This window comes from Psittacula echo (assembly GCF_963264785.1).
Source record: "Psittacula echo genome assembly, chromosome: 16".
NCBI lineage: Eukaryota > Metazoa > Chordata > Aves > Psittaciformes > Psittacidae > Psittacula > Psittacula echo.
In genome coordinates this window covers 6,894,658-6,919,185 of record NC_137752.1, presented here as the reverse complement: position 1 = coordinate 6,919,185, position 24,528 = coordinate 6,894,658, and the positions used below count along the sequence as shown (strand labels likewise).

Sequence of the window (24,528 nt, the reverse complement as noted above, 5' to 3'; positions counted from 1 at the left end):
CTTGAGCTTTCACCCTGTTCCTGGAGATGATGATCCAGTGCTGGCCATAGCCCATCTTGTGGAGTTGGAGAACGCCCTGTCCACAGTGGTCCTATGCAAAGGAGGTGATGGAGGAGCTGAGGTTGGTCCCAGGTGGGTTTTAAATGGACTTTAAAATGGGCTTCACATCTTATTGCCCTACAGTACCAGTAGATGACCCCTAAGTGTTGAATACAGCGGGGTGGGAGGCTGGGGTGGTTTTGGCCTATGAGTTTTCTGCATCCCTTCTGTGTCATTCTGCTTGATGCATTTAACCCAAAGGCTTTTGATACAAGACTTGGCAGCGTGTATCCTCGCTCATCTGACCTTCCAATGGCTGCCATATCCCCGCTTCATAGCATGTCCTAGGATCCCAGTGTAGCTGGCCGAGGGGTCTGGCATCAGCCCTTGGGAAGGAGAAGGTAAAGTGTGTGTGTTGGGAGGGGAAAGGGTGGGTTAATAAGGGCAGATCTGCCAAAAAAGGCTTAAAGCTTCAGTAATTGTGGTCTTTGGGGTCCGGCTCCATGACATGCTCTGAAAGCTGTGAACAGGGGTGGCTAATACAGGCTTTAGTGATCTCTAACAGCAAGAAGGAATGGGCTCAAAAATCCAAGCGGATGTGCGCATATATGTGTATATGCACACGTAGGTACCAGGAGAGATGGAGAGAGTGAGCATCCTCCCAGCGCAGGTACCACAGTCCTGTAGCTGTCAGGAAAAGGGGTTACTTGATATGTTTATTACTCTAAGTTTGCTGTTGTGCAAAGATGTGGTGCATCCCCATTGCCATCACCTATAGCTGAGGGTGCTTGTGGCGATGCTGCACAGTGCACAGACACCTACGGGCTCCCCACCAGCGCTGCCTGTGTCACACTGAACACAGCCGCTCTGAGCCCGTTTATCAACAGCAAATAGAAGTGGGAACAACCTGACTGCTCCTTGCTGCTCAGCGATCCCAGCAAGGACTGCTTGAAAGAGAGGAGGGTGGGGTGGGGTTTTCCTTACTTTCCTTTAAGTAAATGGGCATTTTCTATTTCTTTTCTATGTTGTTTTCCGAGCTGCTAATGTGCCTTCTGCATGCGGGCACGGTGCTGCTCCTGCTTGAGGATGCACACAGAGCGCAAAGATAAAGATTGCATCTCATGCATAATGCATGGCCCAGGAACCTGCTGCTGCCACAAATTACCCGAGTAGATTCCTCCAATGGGGCTGGAGGAAAGGAAGGAGGGGGAAAGAATATTGTACTGAGTATCTTTCTGAAGGAATGACAAGAGAAACACCTAAAAAACAGGGGGAGATGCTTGCAAAAGGGGTTAATATGAAAGTAAAGGTGATGAGTGTGGAGCAGCAGGTCTGAACGCAGAGTGGGGTAACAGCAGTTCTGCTGTCCCTGATGGATGGGCACAGCCCAGAGCTGCTTATGGAGATGTCCAGGATGTGAGTTTGTGTTGGTGGCAGCTTATAAGAGGGATGGCTGGTGGGTAGGGAAAGGGGTTACTTGATTTATGTATCACTTTCAATTAGATGTGATGCAGCTCTGCGTTGATGCTGCGTTCAGAGGTGCTTCTGTAGAACAGGAGTGAGCAGTGCAAAATACATGCGAGAGGATGGTGAGGAGGGGACAGAAAGGTGGGAACTTGCCACTAAAGTCACTTGGAATCTTTATTCCTTGCTGTCAGCAGCCCAGGAACAGCCTTGGCTTCCCCCACTGTTGCTGTTTGCAGCCTTGGATGCTTCCTTCTCTCCCTGCAAGAGAGAAGCTGCAAGCAGATGCTGCAACCTTTCCTTCTCTAATGTATAAAGTGATCAAGCCCCTTCCACCTGTGTGCTTCACCCTTGCTAACTCTGAGCTATGCACTGCAGGATAGCAGGAGAGGCAGGAGCCCATGGCCCATCTCCAAGAGCAATTCCCTCTGGAGCGCTGCACCGTAGTGGGAAACGTGGATGCTGATTTGTGAGTGGTGTTCAACTTGGGAGTGGAGAGAAATGGCATTTTAGGAGCAGATGGGGTGCGATTTGCTTTAGCTTCATGCTGGAGCATGGGGGGTTGGCCCATCAACCCAGTGGGGGTGCTGCTGCAGGCAGGGGTGAGGGGTTTGGTGCTGCCAGGGATGAAGCATCCATAAGCACTTTCTGCTTTAGAAGCCAAAGCCTGTTGGCAAAGGGGCCTGTGATTTGGCTCAAGGGGAATGGGTACCAAAACTTCAGCAAGCACCAAACATGCTGATAAGTGTACAGAGGCCTCTGGATCGCTGTAGGGCACATTTTAAGACTGTTTGGTATTGGTTTTATTCCATTTAAGTAATACAGAGTAAGACCTGGCTCCAGATCTCACACCTGGGTCGGAGCAATCCCAGGCACAGCTACAGGTTGGGCAGAGAAGAGATTCAGAGCAGCCCTGAGGAGAAGGACTTGGGGGTGTTGGTCGATGAGAAAATGAACATGAGCCGGCTGCAGTGTGCGCTCGCAGCCCAGAAAGCAACCGTATCCTGGGCTGCATCAAAAGGAGCGTGACCAGCAGGGCGAAGGAGGTGATCCTGCCCCTCTGCTCTGCTCTCGTGAGACCTCACTTGGAGCATTGTGTGCAGTTCTGGTGTCCTCAACATAAAAAGGACATGGAACTGTTGGAACAAGTCCAGAGGAGGCCACGAGGATGATCAGGGGACTGGAGCAGCTCCTGTATGGAGAGAGGCTGAGAAAGTTGGGGCTGTTCAGCCTGGAGAAGAGAAGGCTGCGTGGAGACCTCAGAGCAGCCTTCCAGTATCTGAAGGGGGCCTACAAGGATGCTGGGGATGGACTCTTCATCAGGGACTGTAGTGACAGGACAAGGGGTAACGGGTTCAAACTGAAACAGGAGAAGTTTAGATTGGATCTAAGGAAGAAATTCTTTACTGTGAGGGTGGTGAGGCACTGGAATGGGTTGCCCAGGGACGTTGTGAATGCTCCATCTCTGGCGGTGTCCAAGGCCAAGTTGGATGAGGCCTTGGGTGACATGGTTTAGTGTGAGGTGTTCCTGCCCATGGCAGGGGGGTTGGAACTGGATGATCTTAAGGTCCTTTCCAACCCAAACTGTTCTATGATTCTATGATTAAGGCCAGGTTGGATGGGGCTTGAAGCAAGCTGCTCTAGTGGAAGGCGTTGGAACTGGGTGAGCTTTAAGCTCCCTTCTAACCCAAACCATTCCACGATTCCCAGCACCGGGTGTTTGGGGTTATTTCAGCTTCCCGCAAGCAGGACCGAGCACAAACCCAGAGCAGCAGCTTCGTGCAGGAGGGTTGGTGGCCGCGGATGCTGGGCTCTGCACAGCGCGGTCCATCGCCCGCTCCCCACGCTGCAGCCCCGCTTCTTCTCCAGCACAACTTGCTTTTGCCATCTAGTGGCTGTTCCAGAAAGGCTCAGACACGGACCTGGGCAGCCAAGGTGGTGATGGAGAAGGGCAGGGAGAGGAGAAATGTATTGGCGGGGGTGTATTGGTGCTATCAAGCAGCTCTTCCATGCTGTTACAGAAGTGAGGATGAGACCAGGGTACCAGGCTGTGCCCAGTGCACTGCCCATAGGGGAAGCTTAGTGCTGGAGTTCCCTAGGCCAGAACACGACAGCCCCTCAGATGCTGCCTGTGTCTGACACATCCAGAGCAGAACCTGAGTCTGGAGGCACAGATCCCCCCAAATGCTTGCTGGGGTGCATCAAATGGCTTTAATGCAAGCAGCTCATGAGCTCCCTGACCTCAGAGGGGATCTCACAGCAAAGCTATGTGTCTGCTTCCAGGTACAGGATTTAAGCACCTATGCAGGTAGAAGAGCTCTGGGAACCCATGGACTCATGTCTGAGGGTTGCTGGAGGTCGGGCTTTGGCTGTTGTGAATTGGGATGTGGTGGCAATAGGATTCTAAAGGGTTTTCCCACTTTATCTTTCCTCCCAGATCATTTCTGTTGCAGTTACAAGCGCTGACAGGACTTGCTTTCTGCCTACATCATGAGCAGCTTTACACTTGGGGTCCCCTCTGCTTGGATTTCCTGGACACCACAGCCCCATCTCCATCATGATTCGGACCCTTTGCAGATCCATCCCTGTCCTCCTGGGCAGGCACATCCCACAGAGCTTCCCATGGGATCTGGCAGCTTCTCTTGAGATTAACCCACTGCCCGGCTCCGCTGCTCTGCTGTTCCAAGCGCTCGGCTGCATTAGCATTGATTTATGTCTAATACAACCACCCACCGGTGAGGCTTTGGGTATCGTTCCTATTTGTTCTCTTGGCAGAGCTAATTACAGCCTTGGTCTTAAGCTGCAGGTGCAGGCTCCCGGCCACACTGCACTGAAGGGATGGCTTGGAGCTGGCTGGCAGCACTGGGGGTGCGTGTGTTGTTAATGCACTGCTCTAATACTTCCTTTATTGCTGTGGAGCTGCACATGTTCTAGGGGCCTAAAGAGAAGGAAAAAAGCCCCTTCTCTTTGCCCCCCCCTTTCCCTTCTCTCTCTTGCCCCCCCCTTCCCTTCTCTCTCTTGCCCCCCCTTTCCCTTCTCTCTCTTGCCCCCCCTTTCCCTTCTCTCTCTTGCCCCCCCTTTCCCTTCTCTCTCTTTGGCCCCCTTTCCCTTCTCTCTCTTTGGCCTCCTTTCCCTTCTCTTTGCCCCCCCTTTCCCTTCTCTCTCTTTGCCCCCCCTTTCCCTTCTCTCTCTTGCCCCCCCTTTCCCTTCTCTCTCTTTGCCCCCCCTTTCCCTTCTCTCTCTTTGCCCCCCCTTTCCCTTCTCTCTCTTGCCCCCCCTTTCCCTTCTCTCTCTTTGCCCCCCCTTTCCCTTCTCTCTCTTTGGCCCCCTTTCCCTTCTCTCTCTTTGGCCCCCTTTCCCTTCTCTTTTTTGCTTTTTATCCCCTCCTTCGTTTCCTTTCCTCCCTTTCCTACCTTCCCTTTTTCCTGTTCATCTTCCCTCTCTTTTCCCTCTCTCTCCTCTCTCTTTTTCCTTTTCTCATCTCCTGCCTCCAGCACCCTCTCTCAGAAAGCCCCTTTGCTGCACACAGGAACACCGGAGAGGTTCAGGGTCACACATAAAGACAGCACCAGCCCTGTGCCTCTCCCCTCACCTCCTCGAGTGCTGGTTCCTGACCTCCTCTCTCAGCAATGTCTCCACTCACCTTGCACTTCTAATGAGAGCAGAGGCAGGCAGGAGCTCACTAAGCAGATGAGCTCCTCCTTCACAATGCCATTTGCTTACACTGCTTATTTTTCTTGGGCATAATGATTTTTAAGGGGGAAAATGTAATTTTGCTTAATGGGAACCAAGTTTAACACTCCATGAGCTTTGCCTGCTCCATCTGGGAAGCGTTTTTCCTCCTTTCTTTTAATTATTATTAAACCAGCCCAGTAAATTGCGTGTGGTTAAGAGGCACTTCTCATTAAGATGAAATACTTGGATCTTGGAGGATTATCTGCTTTTAAAGAGGTGATGATACACTATAGGTTGTATTTTAACTCCCCAGTTAACCCAGTCTCTCAGCACCCACATCCCATGGGACCTGCCCAGCACATGCAGGGCGCGAACGCTGATGGGAAGCTGGATGCAATCAGAGCTGATGGGAAGGAAGGAAAAAGGGGTCAGGAGAAGAGGGCACAGCGGGGACCATGAAGAAATAAGTGGCAAATCATGGCAGGGAAGGGAAACGTTTAATCAGATTATTTAAGTACAGATGGTATGGAGGGGGGAAAAAGAGGTTGCAAGAGGACCAAGAGACGGGGGAGCACTATATATAGATTTACAGCTGTTTCCTTCAGGTGGTGTAACTCAAGACCGTGGGGTGATTAATTTTGTGACTTGAAATGTATAGCGGGTTCTGATTGCATCTGAGTGTCTATAATTTAGCTACTTAGTAAAATTAACTCGATGTTTTCAGTGAGCTGTGAGGACAATAATGTGTGAAGAGACTCGAGAAGGAGTTTGACTGCATTGGCTCTTCCCTTACCTCCCCCTTTTTGTCAATTTGCAAAGTTTATTTTTAACTTTCTCAATTTTCTTTTCCTGGCATCTTTCCCCTCATCCAGATGAAGGAGTTGGCCTCCCCCTGCTGTCAGCTAAGGACAACGATGGGGTGTTACTGAGCTTTCATCTCCCTCCATGGACTCGAGGCTCAAGGACTCAGCAGCCACAATGCAAGATGGATGCTCAGACCAGCTCAGGTAAGAGCTGTATATTGGGATAGCCAAGGCACATAATGTAGCTCAGAGCATGACACCTCTGGAAGACCATGGGATCTCCTATTAAATCCATTTCCATCCTTCAGAAGGCATCATGGCACAGGTTGTCCAGAGAAGCTGCGGCTGCCCCAGCCCTGGCAGTGTTCAAGGCCTTGAGCAACATGGACTAATGTGAGGCATCCCTGCCCATGGCAGGAGGTTGGAACTATATGATTTTAAGGTCCTTTCCAGCCCAAACCATTCTATGATTCTATACTGACATCTACCCAAGCTTAGGAGCACAGAGCAAAGGGAGGATGCACAGCTCTGACCTCTTAATATCAAGCTGTGATTTAGAACCGAAGTGCTTTAGAGCATCTTTGTGGTATTCAGTTATCTGAATATCATCAAATTGTTGGGAAACCATTTGAACAAACCAAAGCTTTAGTGGAAGGAGCTATTCTGGCTTGTCTTGGTCCTCGACGTGTACAATGTGGCACCAGAGTAGTTGGAATGGCTCCTGTCTCTCGGGCAGCTCAGTGGGTGTCAGAGCTATTTGTGTTCACAGCCAGGTTTAAATGAGCACAGATTGACTGTTGTGAAATTACACATTGGTTATTCTCTAGAGTGCAATATCCAAGGATATTAGATTGGGTTATACCCAATATAACCACAATCCTGCACTGAGATTTCCGAGACTTGGTGCTAACCTTGGATGATGAGGGTGAATTATCCACTATAATGGGACATCATCAAGGGGAAAAAGAGTAAAATCACACTTAGTGAAAAATTCACTTAGTTCAGTAAAGTCATGATTGTACCATAAAATCTATTTTGTAACAGGAAAATCACTTTGAATTATGGTCTTTTTAGGGTTAAACTACCTTCCCAGTTCACTTACTTAGTGACACTGAGAGCAGGTTGCAGGCAGTCAGCATGAGTGGAGCATGAAGGCATGTTTTATGCTTGTGTTCTCTGGCCTTGCCAAATTACCACTTCTATGTATCAATATGGGACATAAAAAACCCAGTAAAAGACTTAATTGAATTTATGAAACATTTTTCAGGGGTTTTAGGAGAAAAATGGATTTCAAACCTGTTGGGCTGTGTCCCTCGTGGCTTTCTGCATCTCTGTACAGATCCCAGTGAGGGTGTGGGGTGGGTAACACTGATGTTTTACCAACAGCACAAGGTCTTTCTATTCAGTGTTGTTGAAAGCAAGTTTCCAACACCCCCACTCAGCCAGGACAAGCCTTGTCTGTACCTTACAGACACATCATGAAGGACTGAATTGGATTCATTCCATTCTAATGTGGCTTCCCATGGCAGTGGGTCGGATCTAGATGATCTTTAAGGTCCGAGCACTCATTGAACAAAGAGTCATAGAATGGTTAAACACAAACACATTTGTGATGATGTTTCATTTTAATTGTCTGATTCTAAGGAACATCATCAGACTTAGCATCAACCTAAGTTTCTAACAGGGCAGTAAGAAAGCTCCAGAAGAACCTTCCAGATAGGTTTAAAATGCTATAAAATAGTGAACGTTTCTCACAGTGCTACCAAACAATGACAACTGACAGCATTATTACTCTTTTAACCTACCTTCTTTTAGCAGTAGACGAACAGTGTGGAAGGTGAATCACATTTGTGATTCTTTTAGGACCTGTTTATAACAACAAATAGTTTTCTAACAGGACAAGTACAAATATAAAATTTCAAATGAGCCAACTTTAAAAAAAATCTGGATTTTTCACTTTCTCCAGTACCTTTTTTTCTGTAATAAATATTAAAAAAAACATCTTTTACATTACAGAAAATGTTAAATAAATTATTTACCAAAAGATTATTGTTGGTTTTTGGTCAAAGGCTGATTCCATTAAGAGCTGAACAAACATTTTTACATCAATAAATAGTAAGGCATAAAGAAGCAAAGAACAATCACAGGAGCAGGCTCTATGACTGGAATCTTCTCCTTCAGAGAATCCTTTTCTTGCTGGTATAGGCAGGTGATTTTTGATTCTCAGCTGGTGGGACCTGGTGAGAAAAGCAACAATTATTGTTATTTTATAGTACTTCAAGTGCATGCAGTTTGTCCCTACCCCTGGGCCATGAGGCTGCAAAAGGATCTGCAAATAGGAGCTTCTGCAAGAAGATTTCTGTAAGTAGAAAGAGGGGTTTTTTATGTCATCACTTTCAAACTCACATAGGGCTGAGACAACAGGACAGCAGCCACACAGCGGTCAGGAAGGTGAGGAAAAGGGATGCATGCAAAAGGTTAGTGGAAAACTTAAGGAGTGGCTGGGAAATGTACAGCCATTGAACGGAGTGGCATGAGGATAAGGAGGGGATGCAGGAGTCAAGAGGTGTATTACATCCTTCCGGGAGTAGAGTCCAAACCTTCTAGGAGAAATCAAATCTGAACAGTGATTACTTTAATACACTGCATTAGCAAATAGCTGTTTGCAAAAGCTTTGCCTGTGGGTCTATATTTAAATAAAGGCACCACTAGTTATTAATACATACACAAGCTTTAAGTAATGGTGTCTTTGAACTTATTCTGTAGGCAAGTTATGGAACTGTGATCTGCTGAAATAAAACTACTTGAAGAACATGATAGATGAGTATTAATGTAGGGAAAGCACCAGAAAGGAGCAGGTTGATGCAGTCAGTCATAAAACTGTGATTCAAACATCAGATACTGCAGAATATTACTAACCTGCTGTCACCCAGATTGATTAGGCAGCAAACCTAAAGCAAATCAGACCAATTCTGCAGAATACTACTAACACAGAAATGCATATTTTTAATGAGTACACAAAAAGGCATTAAATGCAACCAAAAATTGTACTTACTTCCAGGTTTCCTCTAGCCTTCTTCAAGACATCATGAGTTAAAGCCACTGGAAAAAAAGAGGAGAATCAGAAGAACACTGCACAGATTTTCTCTATTCAAGTCCTAAATAAGGTATGCAACTAGCAACTTGGCAATCACACACCACTTCCACTTTCCTACTCACCAAAACCCAGAACTGTTTTAACCCTGTTAAGAAGCTCAGGCTGATGTACAACCGTCCAGCTGCAGCAACCCCAGATTAAGGGGCGGTGCTGCTCTAAGAGATGGTTAAGGAAGAGCAGAAGGACACGCACTGAAATGGGCATTTCCTATCCCCAGGCCATGTTTCATCTAGTGCAGAATCTGATTTTCAAATCTAAACACTGGGGAAGTGCTTTTAGTTTCTCTGCCATAAGAACAATACATGTGAAAACAGCCATAGCTCATCACTACAGTTAATGTCACAGACATGAACAGCCACCTGCAATACTGATGACCTGGTTCCCTTGATCCAAGACATCAAATGAAGACTTTCTGTTAATTTTAAGGGGAGGTGGTACATGATCTAACTAAAATTTGATCTATTCAGTACCTAATTTGGTCTGCGAAGGGGAGAAAAACTGTGCAGTGGAGAGATTATGTGGAATGATGGGCTGGGAAAGGGACAGATGGCAGAAGGAAGCCAGATCCTCCAGCAGTTCAAGGACAAAGCAAGCTATATATGCTTAGGGGAAATTATGTCAGTGGCTTGCTCTGAAGGCTTCCAAGTTTCCTCTATTCAGCTACTTTGCCTCTGTGGGGACAGCATGAGACCTGTGAAAGGAGGAGGGGATGCTTCTAAACAAAACTAATCTTTAGAAATGCCAGGTTAAATAATGTGATTTTCTAATCTGTGTCAGGTCCGTAACTGTGCAAAAATACCATTCACAAGCACCAAGTGAATATTCCAGTCTCAAAAATAAACAATTTAGCCATAATAAAGATTTTTCATTACAATAATAACAATCCAAAAACTCCAAGGGTATAGCTGTCATGAGATAATTATACCCTTGGCAGATTACTGCAATTTGGCACTGCATTGTTACATGTTCAGAGGTTCAGATGAGGTTTATAAGCAATGAGTTCTCTCGCCAGAGAAAGCATACAGAAGACTCCGAGCCACCAGAATGTTCCAGTCTCTGCCTCTAAATAGATTTAGGAATGCTCAACTAAATAACAGAAGCAACCTGAATATCCTCAGTGGACTGGCCAGCTAACAGGATGTTAGGAGAATGAAGGTAGCCAAAGTCACCTACTGTGATGCTTTTGCTTACTAGTGAAGAAGAAAGGAAGAGATATCGAAACTAAGTGTAAGCATCCTAACAAAATCCAGCAGCTTCCTACGATCCGTCAGTTTTGTTGTATGCTTGGCCAGGAACTTGTGTATAGATGCAATTTAGAAACCTTTCTGAAATTGCTCTTTAAAGGCAAAGGTAATCTGACATCCATAATTCCCATAATCACTGAAACTCACAGAAAATCATATCTAGGTCTTTCTGTGTAGCAGATTGCTCTGTGCTCATAAAGAACTCCGCTAGTGAAGTCATTTCACCTGGCAAACTAGGTTTTTCTAAATCAAAAATATTAAATTCAGTACATGAAGAGACTTCAGTGTCACATCCTCTATCAGCCAAGCTGCTGCTAGCCTGGCAATAGTTTGTATTGCGGAGATTGCAGGAAATACAGGCTTTGTTTTATAAGGACCTAGTTTAGATGAGGTTGAATGGCCTGAAAAGAAGTGAGTAAATTAAGGGGTAGATGTATTTATTTCTGAAAGCACGGAGTGGCTGTGGGGATACCATTCTGGCCAGGAGGGTAAAAACTCTGCTGATTTATACTTTTGGAATGACCCAGTATGTCTAAGATGTCACTGGAAGTAGGAACTGAACAAATGAAACCAGCAGATACCCCAGGGATATTATTCAGACAGACATGACAGAATAGCTTTGATTTTTTTATATGACAACCCCAAACTGAGCAGTTTGAGCTTAAAACCTGAACAAAACATAATTTTGGATTTAAGTAATTTGCACATCATTGAGTAGAATCCCAGACTGGTTTGGGTTGGAAGGAACATTAAAGCTCATCCAGTTTCAATCCCTGCCAGGGGTAGGGTAGCCACAGCTTCTCTGGGCAACCTGTGCCAGAGTCTTACCACTCTCACAGGGAAGAGTTTCTTAATATCAATCTAAATCTGCTATTTGTCAGTTTAAAGCCATTCCCCTTGTCCTGCCCCTACAGAGCCTTGTAAAAATCCATGTTCTTGTTTCTCCAATTTTAGAAGTAGCCACAGACTACAAAAATCAAGCAAGAACCAGTAATAAAGCATACACTTACACTGGTCAATGATGACTTTCTCCATGTTTTCCTTCAGCTGGTTTGTGGAGTGCAAGCGTTTCACTGTGCTGTGTAACTTCTTCTCTTGCTCAGACAGTTTCTTCTGTAATCTAAATATTTCTGCTTTCATTCCATCATCCTAAATTAAGAGAAGAAAATGTAATATTAAAGTATTATATATATATATATATATATGTCAGTATTATATAACAGGATATTGTGCATTGCTAAATACTTTTGTACAAGAGCCTTTAAGCTTCCTTAAAGGAGTGAAACATCGCTGATTGCCTGTCCTTCTATGTTCACTTCCCCAGCGACATACATGATTTCCTATGATATCTGCCAAGAGACAACTATAACTCTTAACTGGCTTTTAGTGCAATTCATTTTCCTTCTAGTTCTGAGAAAAGCCTTAACACCAGTGTCTGGTTTTGGTTTTCAGCTTCCAGACCTCTCTTTCTTTTTTGTCTTCCTCAAGTAGAAAATCTAAGGAAGGCCAGCGCTATGGGATCAGCAAGTATCCTGCCTACCAGGTTCAGAGCTTCCAGCTTCCTTCTCCAGTGTGCCATTAATAGTTGATGCTGCCTTTATTCATGAGCTAAAAAAACACTGTAAAAATGACTGGGACAGTTATATTGCAAAATTATTTAACAGTGTCACCATTTAAGATCCAGTTTTCACCATTCCAACCAAATCAGTGTTAGTATCTTGTCAAACAGGACTGCCAGTATCATGGATCTTGATTCTCATGCAAACTTAAGCTTGTACATCTACTTCTTTTCTTGTTGTGCCACTTGTTAACTAATAGTGTCTTCTGGAATTTGCCCCTGGCATTTAGCTCTTCAGAAGAACTGATTACTCACAACTCCTTTGGGGCTGAAGAGAAGGCAGTGAATGCTCAGTATCTTTTAGACTCAAGCTTCCAGAGACACACTGCATTTAAAGACATCAGAAACAATCTAATATCCGTAAGATCTCAGGATGTTAGATAAGAAACTCCAGGAAAGATTCTATTAGGCTCTAATTAGGTGCAGTCCTGGGAATTCAGATACTCCACATGTTAAGGTTGGATTTTCAGAAGTGACTGATCCAGATCAAGAAGGTTTAAGATCTCTCTAACATTAAAGCATCAGATGCATCACACACCATGTGTGTGAGCTATGTTCAGATACTGCAATCCAGGCCAATATAAAGCTGTCTAAGTAGATTATACACATGATAAAAATGGAAGTATACACACTTGTCAAGACATCTTAAATATGGAGCTGAAACATCAGTGAATATATTAGACAGCAGAGTTCATTCTTACTGCTTTTGTGATTTTACACATTGAAGGATGCTAGAAAATAACAGCAAAAATGTTATGAAAATGATACAGAAAATATTTACTTTTCCTAATGTTTGGGGTTATTTTCCCAGCAAAATCCTGCTTCTTTTAAGGAAACACATACAAAAACCCCTCAGTGAAAACACTTCAGATTCATTTTCAGGCCAGACTTTGAAACAGTTTCGTTGCTGAGTGGTGGTATTATGACAGTACAGATAATTCATTCCTCATTCAGTTTACTTCCATTCATTTGCATAGTGCAATCCTTTTTAGTTAAAATGTTATAAAACTTGTCTGAGGCTTTTGTCACACTTGTGAAAAAGCATTCCATTTTACATCGTAGGCACCCAAAATGTAATCTGAGCTACATTCTCCTTTTACATCAAAGTTGCTGAAGTTTCTCTTGTTACTAGGATATACATAAACAAATTGAATTGGGTTCTATAGCAGGCACTCTAAACCTTTTCTTGATGAAATGGAGCATTTGCCTGCCTGGGTTTCCTGTATCATTACAGATTACCTCTGTACTATAGAGTGTATGTAAATAGAAGTGTAAATAAACACCTCAGTATGCAACGTGATAGAAAGCCAGCACGCATTCAGCATTAGCCTTCAGTGATGGGAGCTGTAAATCCATGTAGCCAAAGACATCCAAGGTGCATGGGTTTCAAACGATTGTTTCAAAATGACACATTACAACAAGAACAAAAAACCCCAAATAAGCAAAACCACCCACGACCAACCAACAAACCCTACAAACCCCCCCCAGAATGAAGCACAACAGTACCTGAGTGCCATGCGTGGTACCGTGTACACCTTTCAGTGGAAGGGAAACTCTCCAAAGGAGTTTGAGTAAACGTGCAGCCTCTTCTAAGATCTGCTGTACTGTGTGAACATTTGCTGAAAAGCCCTGCAGTGCTGCCTGCTCTGGTACCTGTGGCATAGGATTAGAGACATGGTAAATTTTATGCTTAAAACATTATGAAAATGTAATCTTAATTAATGGCTTAAACCCCGTTGGTATTTTGATTTCATATTTAAGATGATGTACGCAGCTATTGTGTGCCACAAAAGCTAATTTGTTGGTTTACAAAGACTGCTGAATTATGCATTATCTGAGAATCTCAGGGAGGGAGGCGATTTATCCTAATCAATAACCATGATTAATAATAGATTATATTTACTGGAGTTGCTATGCCACATGGTAATAGTTGGCAACTCTCTTCTCTCTCCATTTGCATTTCGTGTCATGTTATTTGAAAGTCAAATGATTACAGACATCAATTTAAGCAATATAGATGTTTCTTCCTTAGCAGACCCTTTAAACTGTTCCATTTAATGCTAAAAGAACTATCAGGACACACATAAAATGTTTTCCTCTGCTGAGAGATGAGAAAACCAAATTGAAGAAATTACATAAATGTGAAATAAAGGAGGGGAAGAATGCAAGGGTTGGAAATGAATTACCAGAGCAATGGTGATACAGAAGGGGGAAGGGTAATGAAAGAAAAGCATTCACAGTTCCTGCCCCGTGCAGCGTTCCATTTGAGTATGTATTTAGCATTGTTATCTAACCAGAACCTTCCTGCCACATAAAATAACCCATTTGCTAAGTAGTCTGAAATTTCAGTGATGTAAAGCTTGATAGGAAACTGCAAATGGTGAAACTTACTGCTTTTATCTTTACACCAACAACACAAGTTACAAACTTAGCCAGATTACTTTTGCAGTCATTATCAGGATCTTAACTAGGTCATTTGAAAATATATGATACTTCAGAGAGTCTTAAGTGTCATTCAGACATCATTTTACTGTGTGAGCACACATATGATCCCTCAAAAAGTTGCTCCGAATTGGTGAAGACTGCATCTTCAATACCTCTACTAATTAGGACTGGCAAAATAAATAGTGCAAATTTATCCATGCAGTTAAGACCTTCTGGTTTTTGAAGAGCAATGAGCATGCTTTTTTACACATTTATATTATCATAAAATCATAAGGGTGAAAGGACCTTCATTAGTCACCTCATTTACTTTCTCACTCCAAGGCAGGAAAGCATTACATGTAACTTTTCAAGCACTCACATAATCTGTTCTTACAAGCACCCTCTATTCCAGTGTTTCATTATTTTTACCACTGGCATGTGTTTTAAATGCCTGATCCAGGCTTTTCTATTGTGGTTCCTTAGTTCCTTATTAACTGCCATGGACATGTACACATTATTCCTTCCCTGTTGTTGAAGCTTGTAGGTAGATTTGTCTTATTCAGTCCACCCCAAACCTGCTATCATCAACTGTATCCAGAAATAAACAGTATTAAATAAGAAAAATTAGCATTAACAAACACTAATTCCCTTGATTCTAGAGGAAAAGGATTGACATTATTCAATACAAGGCAAACATTTTATTGGTTTAAGAATTATTATGTGTTTAGATTTCAGCAAGAGCACTGTGATTTGATACCGCTGTGTTACACGTGACACTGCCTTAGTGACAGTGTTTAATCATTAATGGGATATTCAAGCTCCTGATACTGCTCAAGCATTCAACTGCTTTCAGGAATTGGAAACATATTAAAAAGCTTCCCTAATACGAAACAAGCCTCATTAGTATACATCAGTCATTGATGTACAGTTATAACCTGGTGTTACCAAGTGGGGAACTTCATCAGCTGCATATCAGATTTCTTTTAACTGTCTCATAGTTCCTGGGTTTATCCCAAGTCTTCATTACAGGAAAATCTGCTTAATTATTTTTATCCTTAGGTTATTGATATATACCCCTACATTAAGCCCCTTCTAAAGCATTGCAGTTTTTTGTTGGTTTTGTTTCGCTTTATTACTTCCAGTGTAACAATCACCTATTTCCAAAGTAAAAACAAGTAGTCTCACCTCATTTCAAGTTGCAAGTAGAAGTGCAATTGCTTATTAAAGGACCAGAATTAACTAATTCACCCACAGCTTCATTAACCCAGAATCACAAATAGGTGCCTGCATCTAGATTAAGCTTGTCAGGGTGGAGGTGTCCTGACAGAGTGACTCAGTTGCCTGCTGCACCATTAACCTAGTTCTTTGCTTTTGTAACCTACGCATTTTGCACCTCTAGGTAAAATTCACCATCCTTTAACAGCTCTCAGTGCTCACCTTTATTCCAGGCTCCTGCAGTTTCGTACCAGTGACCTCTCTTAAGGGAATCTCCATTTCTGCTAAAACCTGTTGCCCTTCTGAAATCTGCTTCCGTAGAGCATTATAATCTTCAATCAAGCCAAGAACGTGGCGCCCATTTTTGTCTGCCCACATCCGATGCCCGGGCACGAGGCGAGGGGTGCAAGCTGTGCTGGAGGATGAGGTGCTACTGCAGTGTGAAGTGCTGTCTACATCATCTTTAGAGGCTGAGTGTGTACCTGGAGCAGAAAGACAGTTTTAATCCTTACATGTAGAACTAACCATTCTATGATTCTACGACACTAGACTCATCTTAAACAGCAGGTCTGGGTTATGGATAACACACACGTTAAAGATATGTTGGGATGTACCTGGTTTCACTAGCGAAATACAATGTCCATGCTTCTGCAGCTCACAAATCTTTCTGCTAGCAGCAGGGCATTTGCAATGATTTTCTATATATAAAAACAGGACAAGGGAGAGTACATAACATTAACATGCATAAAAAATAATTCATAACTCTGTATCTGTTCCATTTTTTTGCTGATGCTGCATTTGGACTCAGGAAGCAGAGAAACACAGTTAATTTTGTAGTACTGCACCATCTATCTTCCAGTATTTACCCACATTTATCTTTTTAGCATCTATCCCAAGTCCTAGGTACCTCCCAAAATCAAATCTAAAATGCATCCTGATGAAGACATTTTAATCAACAAATGCAATCTTCTCATTAACGCCACAAGCATGACACCTTCCACAGCTATAGCATAAAGATCCTATCTGTATTCCCCACTCTTCAGACCTTCCAAATTCCCTAAGTACCTATGAGTAAAGACTAATCACAGTACATGTAAAAAGCTAACAAATTCAGCTATTGACATTCCAAAGAGTTTTTCTGGTCCATATCAAACCAAGCTGTTACAACTCAATTCACCATTTTCTTAAAGAAATAAGGAGCATCTCCAGTTCCTCTCTACCTGACACAGGTCGAAAGCAACATCTAGGTTTCTGTCTAGAACAAACCAGGAACAAACGCAATTTGGGGATACTGGTGATACAGGTTCCCCACAATGGCTGTTCCACACCTACTTGATCATGACTGGCCCTAAGAAACCATCCCCATATGGAGCACGGACTGTAATTTAGTGTTCAAGTAGGAGGTGCACAGAGAAAGGTAGCAACCCATAAATGTTACTTGCTACATTCAGCATCTTTCTTTCTTGTACAGAGTAGAGTTATGCTCATTATGTATTTCATCTGAAGTATGATTCTGACTGGATGTATGTGCAGTCATGATACGGACACACAAATGAGGTAGTAAAAACCCCTGTTGTGTCTCACAAGCTCTCACACTAATCCTCTGGCTGATGCTGCTCTGAGTGGTACATAAGATCTAAGTAGTCATGTTCAGCTGTATGGACCCAAAAAGCCCCATTATTATTGGTTCCCATAACACAATGTAAACCTACAAGCAGTAAGAGAGGCGGCTTTATGCTGGAAGTATGGAAAGCTGTTACTATGCAGAATACTTCAGCAGCAAGGAAAGAACATTCTTGTGCCCTCTGTATCACACGTACATCTATATTGGGACAATAATCTAACCCTGAGTGTAAACACTACATTTTCCCTGATCTGCTAAAGCAGTATCACTTAACAGTGATTGAAATAAAGGTAAAGTATTCCTCAAGGGCAAAAAGGGAACAACTGATTTATAAAAAACCTCATTTAGTGCACTTATTGATCATTCTTGAGTAATATATACTTGCCCTTAGCAAACATTATAGAGCTCTGCATCAAAAAAAGAACCCCCAGGTAAGCAAAATGTATGGCAATTTAATGTAGGCAACCTTCCATCCCAGAGCCTGTCTGCAAATGCTTTTCTGGAAGGAAAAGGAAGTGACAGTTGGAGGCTGTAAGACAGTGCGTATTTCACAACCCTGTGAAATGCTCTAAGAGAAAAGGGATCTGGAAGGCTGATGGGCAGCCCCTACATGTACAGTCGATGTTGTACAAGGCTTTAAGAGCATCTGTAAAGGACAAGGCACAGGTTTTACAGGATAACAAAAGCAGGTATGGCACAGTACCATTCATTCCCGCATAATGCTGAGATTCTTGTCTCAAAAGATAGTTGATATTTAGAGCTGACACTGCTTTCACTTCCTCTTTCTTGTCTTTTGAAAGCTGTTCCTCTAGTTTTTCATGCAAGGACTTGTTTGTCTCGATGCTCCTCTCAAGTTGCACTCGCAAACTCTGTATTTCAGTCAACAGCTCGTGTAAGTCAAGTGGATTATTCTGATCTTTCCGGAATTCTTCTGCTGCATCACATCTGGGATCTGAGACAATTTGAACAGAAACACTTCACATCTTTAACAATTAAAATAATATTAGCTAGGATCAGAATGCTGAGCAAATAAATTATAGCCAGCCTTATCCTTCGTATTACGAATTAACTACAAACAGCATTAAGATAATGGTTTGACAAAAAAACATGTCTTAATTGCTTTTACCCTTGAAAGATTTAAACAGCCCCAAATTATCTTTCATTTTGTCCATCAAAGCTAAGAAGCCAAAAGCAAAAAAAACCCACAATAACAACAAACATGAAGAGGATTTACAAAGTGCATTAATGCACAGTCTGGGGCAAGGAAAAGGCATAGGTAATCTTTGAGCTCGGAGGAGGGATGAAGTAGACTTGGGAGTTTCATTTTATACACAGAAGAGCAAAGGAAATAGTAGTGATCACCTGGCAACCAGAGGAACAAATCTGAACCTGAAAAGCAAGGGCTGTGTTTGCCTTTCCATAGAAGGAGGTCAGTACACAAACAATTCCATGTATTCTTTCATGCTGAAACCCAACTGTTCTCCAGACAGTGGGGAAGTGCTCAACTGCATGAGGAGAGTGCTGCTACTCTCTAATTACATTATCAGTTCTGCAAGGAGATTTAGTTCCATCCTTGAGCCAACTTTGGCTTAAAGCCTTACGCCAACAGGGCTCTTCTGCTGCAGCTATGCATGAAATACAAGTGATGGCAGGGTATATTCCTTAAAGTAGCAGGAAGAAAAAAAAAAATCAACTTTTACAAGCACTTCCAGTGGGAAATCTGCTGGATACTGTAATGAGTAAGCAGCAATGAATAGCATTCCACTTCTTTACTTCACCACAGCAACAGCTATGTGATAGTATGGATTTCTTAAAAGTGGTAGGAAGAACTTATGTCAGTGTCACTCCTATTCCTCACCTTTAGTGACAGAAAAGCAGGCAGGAGGTAATTAAACATCTCGTTCAGAAGGCAATGCCAGCACTTCTGCCCTCCCTAGGGAGAAGACACTACCCTTGGATTCAGACAAGAGACAGCCCAACCTGACTAAGCACTACCTGTGAGGATGCAGCAGCATGTGTTTAGATGACAAGTAAATATCAAATTCTAGATGACAAGTAAAGCTCCCCATGAAGCTTATCCAGCTGGAGCCACTGAACCTCAGTATTTGTTTTTAGCTTTGTTAAAAAGCTAAAGGAAACTTGGGTGTGCCAAGTCAGAACGTAGCACAAATCTCAACCTCACAGCTACACTCCAAAGGTAAAAAGCAGTATTTTATCAAGTTGTCAGTTCTTTGCATAGAAGACACAAGTAGAAACAGCAACCTAACCAACGTGTCCTTTGACAGGGTCATATTCAGAGAGGGAAGGGTTGCAGGGGCTAAGGGTGTAGAAACAATGTGCATTTATACCTGTCCTCTTCCTTCTTGCTTCTTCCAGCTTCTCATAAACCTTGATCTCAGTTCGGAGCGACTGCAGTAACTTCTCATTCTCAGAGAACTGATGTTGCTTTACATTAATTTCTGTTTGCAACCTGTGAAATCCCAATAAATACCTAAGTTAAAAGTTCAATTTGCTTCAAAATCTAAAACCCATTCCCCCCCCTTCCTCCATCATTCTTCCCTTGCCTTTGGAATATATCTATGCACCTCATTCATGTTAATGGCTATGGCTAAACACGTGCTTGTCACACTGACAATTTTCTTCTCTAAATGAACGTCTAAATGTGGACAGAATCAATACCTGTTTAACTCATTACGACTGCTGTAAATTTGACATGTCAGATATCTGGTTTCATCTTCCTTTTGGCCAATTTGTTTCTGCAGCCTTTCATTTTCTCTCTTGATACATTCATAATCCTCATGAAGATGCTCAATGATTGCATTCTTTTTAGAAAGAGATTCTCTCAGCTTTTCATTTTCCTTCTGTTTATCTGAAACAAGAAGAAACACCAGGTATTTACAAAGCCCACAGCCCACCAAAGCTATGCTTTTTAACAAAACCAGCTTTTTCAGAGACTGCCAGAAAATCACAGCTGCTCTTTTGAGTTTTAGGATCTCAGTATTTCAATTTTCTAATGACTTTTGCTAGATACATTTTCTGTAATAGGACTTATAATGGCTCAATAAAAACCTGTGAACAGCCTTATAGGCCAAATGCCCCCAGCACCTCTTGGGATTTGGTCAGGACAGTATTCAGCAACTAGTGGATCCCGAAGCAGGCACACGAATTTTGCCAGTCGTCGCCAAATAATGGATTTGACTTCTCTTGAGGAGGAAAAGATCTCAGTGGGATTGTTTTAGGGCACGTTGTATCCATGTTCCTCCCTGTCCTCTCCTTCCCAGCCCTATTGATCTGCCAAATGTACCTTGTATCAGTTGGCACAAGCCATTTCCCCAGCTGGTCCTGTGACATGGAATTGCTAATAGGGACAACTGAACATTGACGCAGCTACAATCATAGAGGCTTATCGGGACCCCAAGTTTTCTATGATCCTACATTTAGCACTGGAAAAGACAGTGTCAATCTTGGCAAAGAAACAGCAGGGAGGAATCATTCCATCTCCCAGCAGTTAGATCCTTCCCTCATCTTCACTAGTCTTGTTGAAAGCATATGAAAATGGTAACCCCCACATGTTGTTAAAAATGTACATCACCAGTCTTCCACTACTGAAAGGCCAAGCTAAGACTATAGACAGAAAGCACCTGAGTCCAAAATATGCAGGAGGTATCTAAGAGGCTTTTCTTTCTCTAGTGCACCCAGGACTAAAGGGAAAAGAAGCTCCCAAACTCCAGAAATACTGACATTATTTTTACACACAAAGGCAACATGTTCTATTCATCATGGTTCTTCTAAGAAAGAAACCCTGATATTATCAGATCATATTGTCAACGTGGAAACAAAAGCAGGAATATATTAATTAAACAAGTAGAACTTGAAGACACTGATAAGCACCAAGACGTACCAGAACAAATGAGGGAATATATAACTCTGGAAAAGGCACCAGTGCTTTTACACAGCCTGAAATCATGGAGACTTATAAACTAATTGTGGCATAAGCTGCTTTTAAAAACCTATATGGTGAGTTGTTCTTTTTCCTGGGGGAAAAGGAGAGGGAAGACTTTAATATTCTCTCTTCACAGGTGTGAAAATCAGGGAAGTTAAAAGTTAATCTCAGAGATTACAAATACTTACAAATGGATTCCCTCAGTTCTGTTCCCTTCTGAAGTGTTTCCAGAAAGATGGCTTGGTCATAGAATCATAGACTGGTTAGGGTTCAAAAGGACCTTAGGATCATCTAGTTCCAACCCTGGACTGGTCTGTCCAGTCAACCCTCTACAGCAGACTACGGAATCTAAGTGTAATTAGTTTGCTTCCCTTTGCAACTCTTCTGTACTGACTGGTCTCATTTTCAGCAGTAATGCTATCCTATGGATTCTTTTTAAAAGGGCTTCAGAATGGAAGCATGGGGAAAAAGGAGGAAGAAAATGGTAATAAAAGGCACAGGGGGAAGATGAAAAAGAATGTATAGAACCAAAAGGAATGCAAAAAGAGGTATGGAGAAATGAAAGGGAATATGAAATGCTACAAATAAATGGAAAGAGTATTATTGCTACTTCTTTATCATTGTTAACTCCAGCTTGAATGCTTACGGCTGAGCATGGAATTTCAGGGGTGGGAAGAACAGTTAAGTCAGTTTAATGAATGGCCTGTTAATATTTCATTGTTTTCTGATGTGGAATGACTTGCAGTCATTCTTACCTCTGGATCCTTTTGCTAGCATTGCATTCAGAACTTGATTTTGCTTCCTCAGGAAATGTATTTCAGAAGTCAAGGAATTATGCTGCTCTGAGCCATGGTTAAAAATGTTTGCAGAACCTATAAATATATACAGAAAAGATGATTTATGACTCATCTCTAGGTCATTAAAGATTAAACCTTCCAGACAAGAACAATTTAAGAAATTGCAGAAAAACATGTTATGAAAGAGATTTCTCCCCTCTCTGTTTTGAAGGTTATCCCCACAGACTAAAAGGCAGTTCAGGTTAATGCCAAGTAATCCAAAGTACATCTAATTGCTGGGCAACTATTACCAAAATGGCAAAATTATCCCTGGCAGTCCTTACCTATCCACTAACACTCCAACAGGACAAAATGCAGGAGGATTTTGTGACATTGCTATTCTTTGAAAGTTATGCAAACTGGAGGAAGGTTTCCCATATATTTCAGTCTGGCTCTGATCATACCCTGTTGTATTTAATGATACCATTGCAAAGGACCACTAGATTCTACCAACTAATCCACGGTGCAGGAAGTAACATCCATAGTCTGGCAACAGACTTGTTACAGCATGAGTCTAGAACATAAGGCTGGAGACACTGTTTTTGCCTCTGATTACAAACCAAGAACCCATTTATGATCACAGGGATGAAGATTCATTCCTCTTAAATTCATGTGCCTAAAATTCAGATAACTGATCCAGTGTGGATCAACCATCATGGGGAGAAATGGGCACCACCATAGAGCTACTCATTAATGTGCCTTCTCTGCAGATGGGACGCCCTGTCCTCCAAAGGGAAGTACTACTCTCCAGTGCTTCTATGAGAAGTTTCTGAGGAACCAGCACAGACTTAGGTGTCTAACTTTTAGAAACTTCAGAATCTTATTCTGAGGACCTTTCTTACTGCAGTAGTTGTATAAAGTGTTAACTTGTGTATCCAGTCAAATTCAGCCTAGGTAATCCTCACAACGTACTGTATCTTTGCTACTCATCCCATAGCAATGTATAATGTTACGGTACAGTCTGAAAAGTGACACATTCCACTCTCAAGGGGGCTGCCTCTGAAATCAAGTCAAGTAATTGTTATTGCCCTTTATAACCTGCTTATAGTCAGTAAAACACTTCAGGACCCACCAGAATTAATGTTACTATTAGGAATAGTTTTCAGTTGATTGGTTATCCCAGTATATCCTACACTTTAAAGCTTCAGACAACTACATGAGTGTCAACTATTTGGTTAATGGAGAAATAACCAGCTGGCACAAAAATTAGCTGACTGTATGAGGAGGATGCCTTTCAGCTCTGGCAGTTCACTTCAATTTGATGTGCTGCACTTCCTCTGAGTAATCTCATTTTTATTGTAATCCCAATTGAAGCTTTTACCCACTACCTAACCGGGATGTAGTGTGCCATGATATGCACCTCTTGTCGTTACTGAAAGACTCAAAGGCTCTAGAAGCCTGGCACTAATGGCATTTTACTATCTATATGTTAAAGAGTAGAAGTAGCTATGTGAACTCAAAAGGCTTTTCCCTTTCAGATTCTAACAAAGCAATTCAACTTGAAGTGGCAAGGCTTGATGGTCTCATCTTGATTCTAATTTAATTTATTGCCCATCACCCAGCTTTATCCTATTTGACAAGTTATGCTATCACAGTTCTACTGAAAGGCTTTCGAATATAACTACCAGTTATCTTACATAATAAGGGATAATGTAGAGCCAGTGGTAATAGGGCCACAATCCTGCAATTTGACCCACTGCTGAGACGACTACTTCTGTGCAGAGCCGTGCTGACATCAATTACGCTCTCCATAGATGCAAAAGGTCCATCTAACCACAGTAAAGTGGAGCATCAGGGCCTACAATTGCAATACACTTGAGTCTTCATTATGTTTTGTGCTGAAAACAGTGAGTGCTAAGGAAGCGTACCTTGATGGTTTCAAAGGAAACACTGACTGAAAGACAGGCACTGCTGAAAATCACCGCCAGGAGGAAGGCAATATTCATCCCCAGTAAAGCAAAATAAAGGCATACTAAAGCTGAAGTCTGAGTAGATACACTAGTTACTTATGGATTAAAAATAAGGCAAACAGACCCCCCTTTTAATGTTAACTGCCATTAATAAGATCTGAAACCTTGGAAACTCAAAGTTAAACCCTTGATTTGATTTGGAAGCCTAACATTTGAAATGATTGAAGCAATTATTTCAGTTCTCCTTGCACTGCAAACCTCAGCTCTACAGTAACGATGTAGTCATTACCAGCACTCGAGTCATTTATAGAATACTAGAAGCCCAGAGGCATTTAAACACTTAGAGAATCTAAATATTAGAAACAGTATAGCAAAAATAGCGGGCAGATGTGTGTACATACATCCATCTAATATTTAGCAAACAAGAATAAATCTATGCATTAACTTTGACTGAACAAACAATAATTACATGAATTTAACAGGCTTTCATCAATAGTTAAGTATTTTACAGCTTGGTTTTGGGTTTTGATGGAAAAAAACTTAAGGATATTAAGTTAAAACTTTGAACTGTTATGT

At 42.3% G+C, this 24,528-nt stretch overlaps 1 protein-coding gene across 1 annotated transcript in view; it reads right to left on the bottom strand.

Annotated features, from left to right (window-relative positions):
• Positions 1–7,322: 7,322 nt before the first annotated feature.
• The window catches only part of CDK5RAP2 (CDK5 regulatory subunit associated protein 2), an 80,318-nt gene continuing 63,112 nt past the window's right edge, over positions 7,323–24,528 (bottom strand). The window contains exons 30-39 of the mRNA XM_080630577.1: positions 21,962–22,078; positions 19,943–20,132; positions 19,612–19,733; positions 17,967–18,215; positions 16,254–16,337; positions 15,862–16,121; positions 13,507–13,653; positions 11,393–11,531; positions 9,037–9,083; positions 7,323–8,218 (exon numbers count right to left, since the gene is read on the bottom strand). Of these exons, the coding sequence (XP_080486703.1) occupies positions 8,159–8,218; positions 9,037–9,083; positions 11,393–11,531; positions 13,507–13,653; positions 15,862–16,121; positions 16,254–16,337; positions 17,967–18,215; positions 19,612–19,733; positions 19,943–20,132; positions 21,962–22,078 (1,415 nt within the window). The 3' untranslated portion in view covers positions 7,323–8,158. The remainder of the gene's footprint in view (positions 8,219–9,036; positions 9,084–11,392; positions 11,532–13,506; positions 13,654–15,861; positions 16,122–16,253; positions 16,338–17,966; positions 18,216–19,611; positions 19,734–19,942; positions 20,133–21,961; positions 22,079–24,528) is intronic.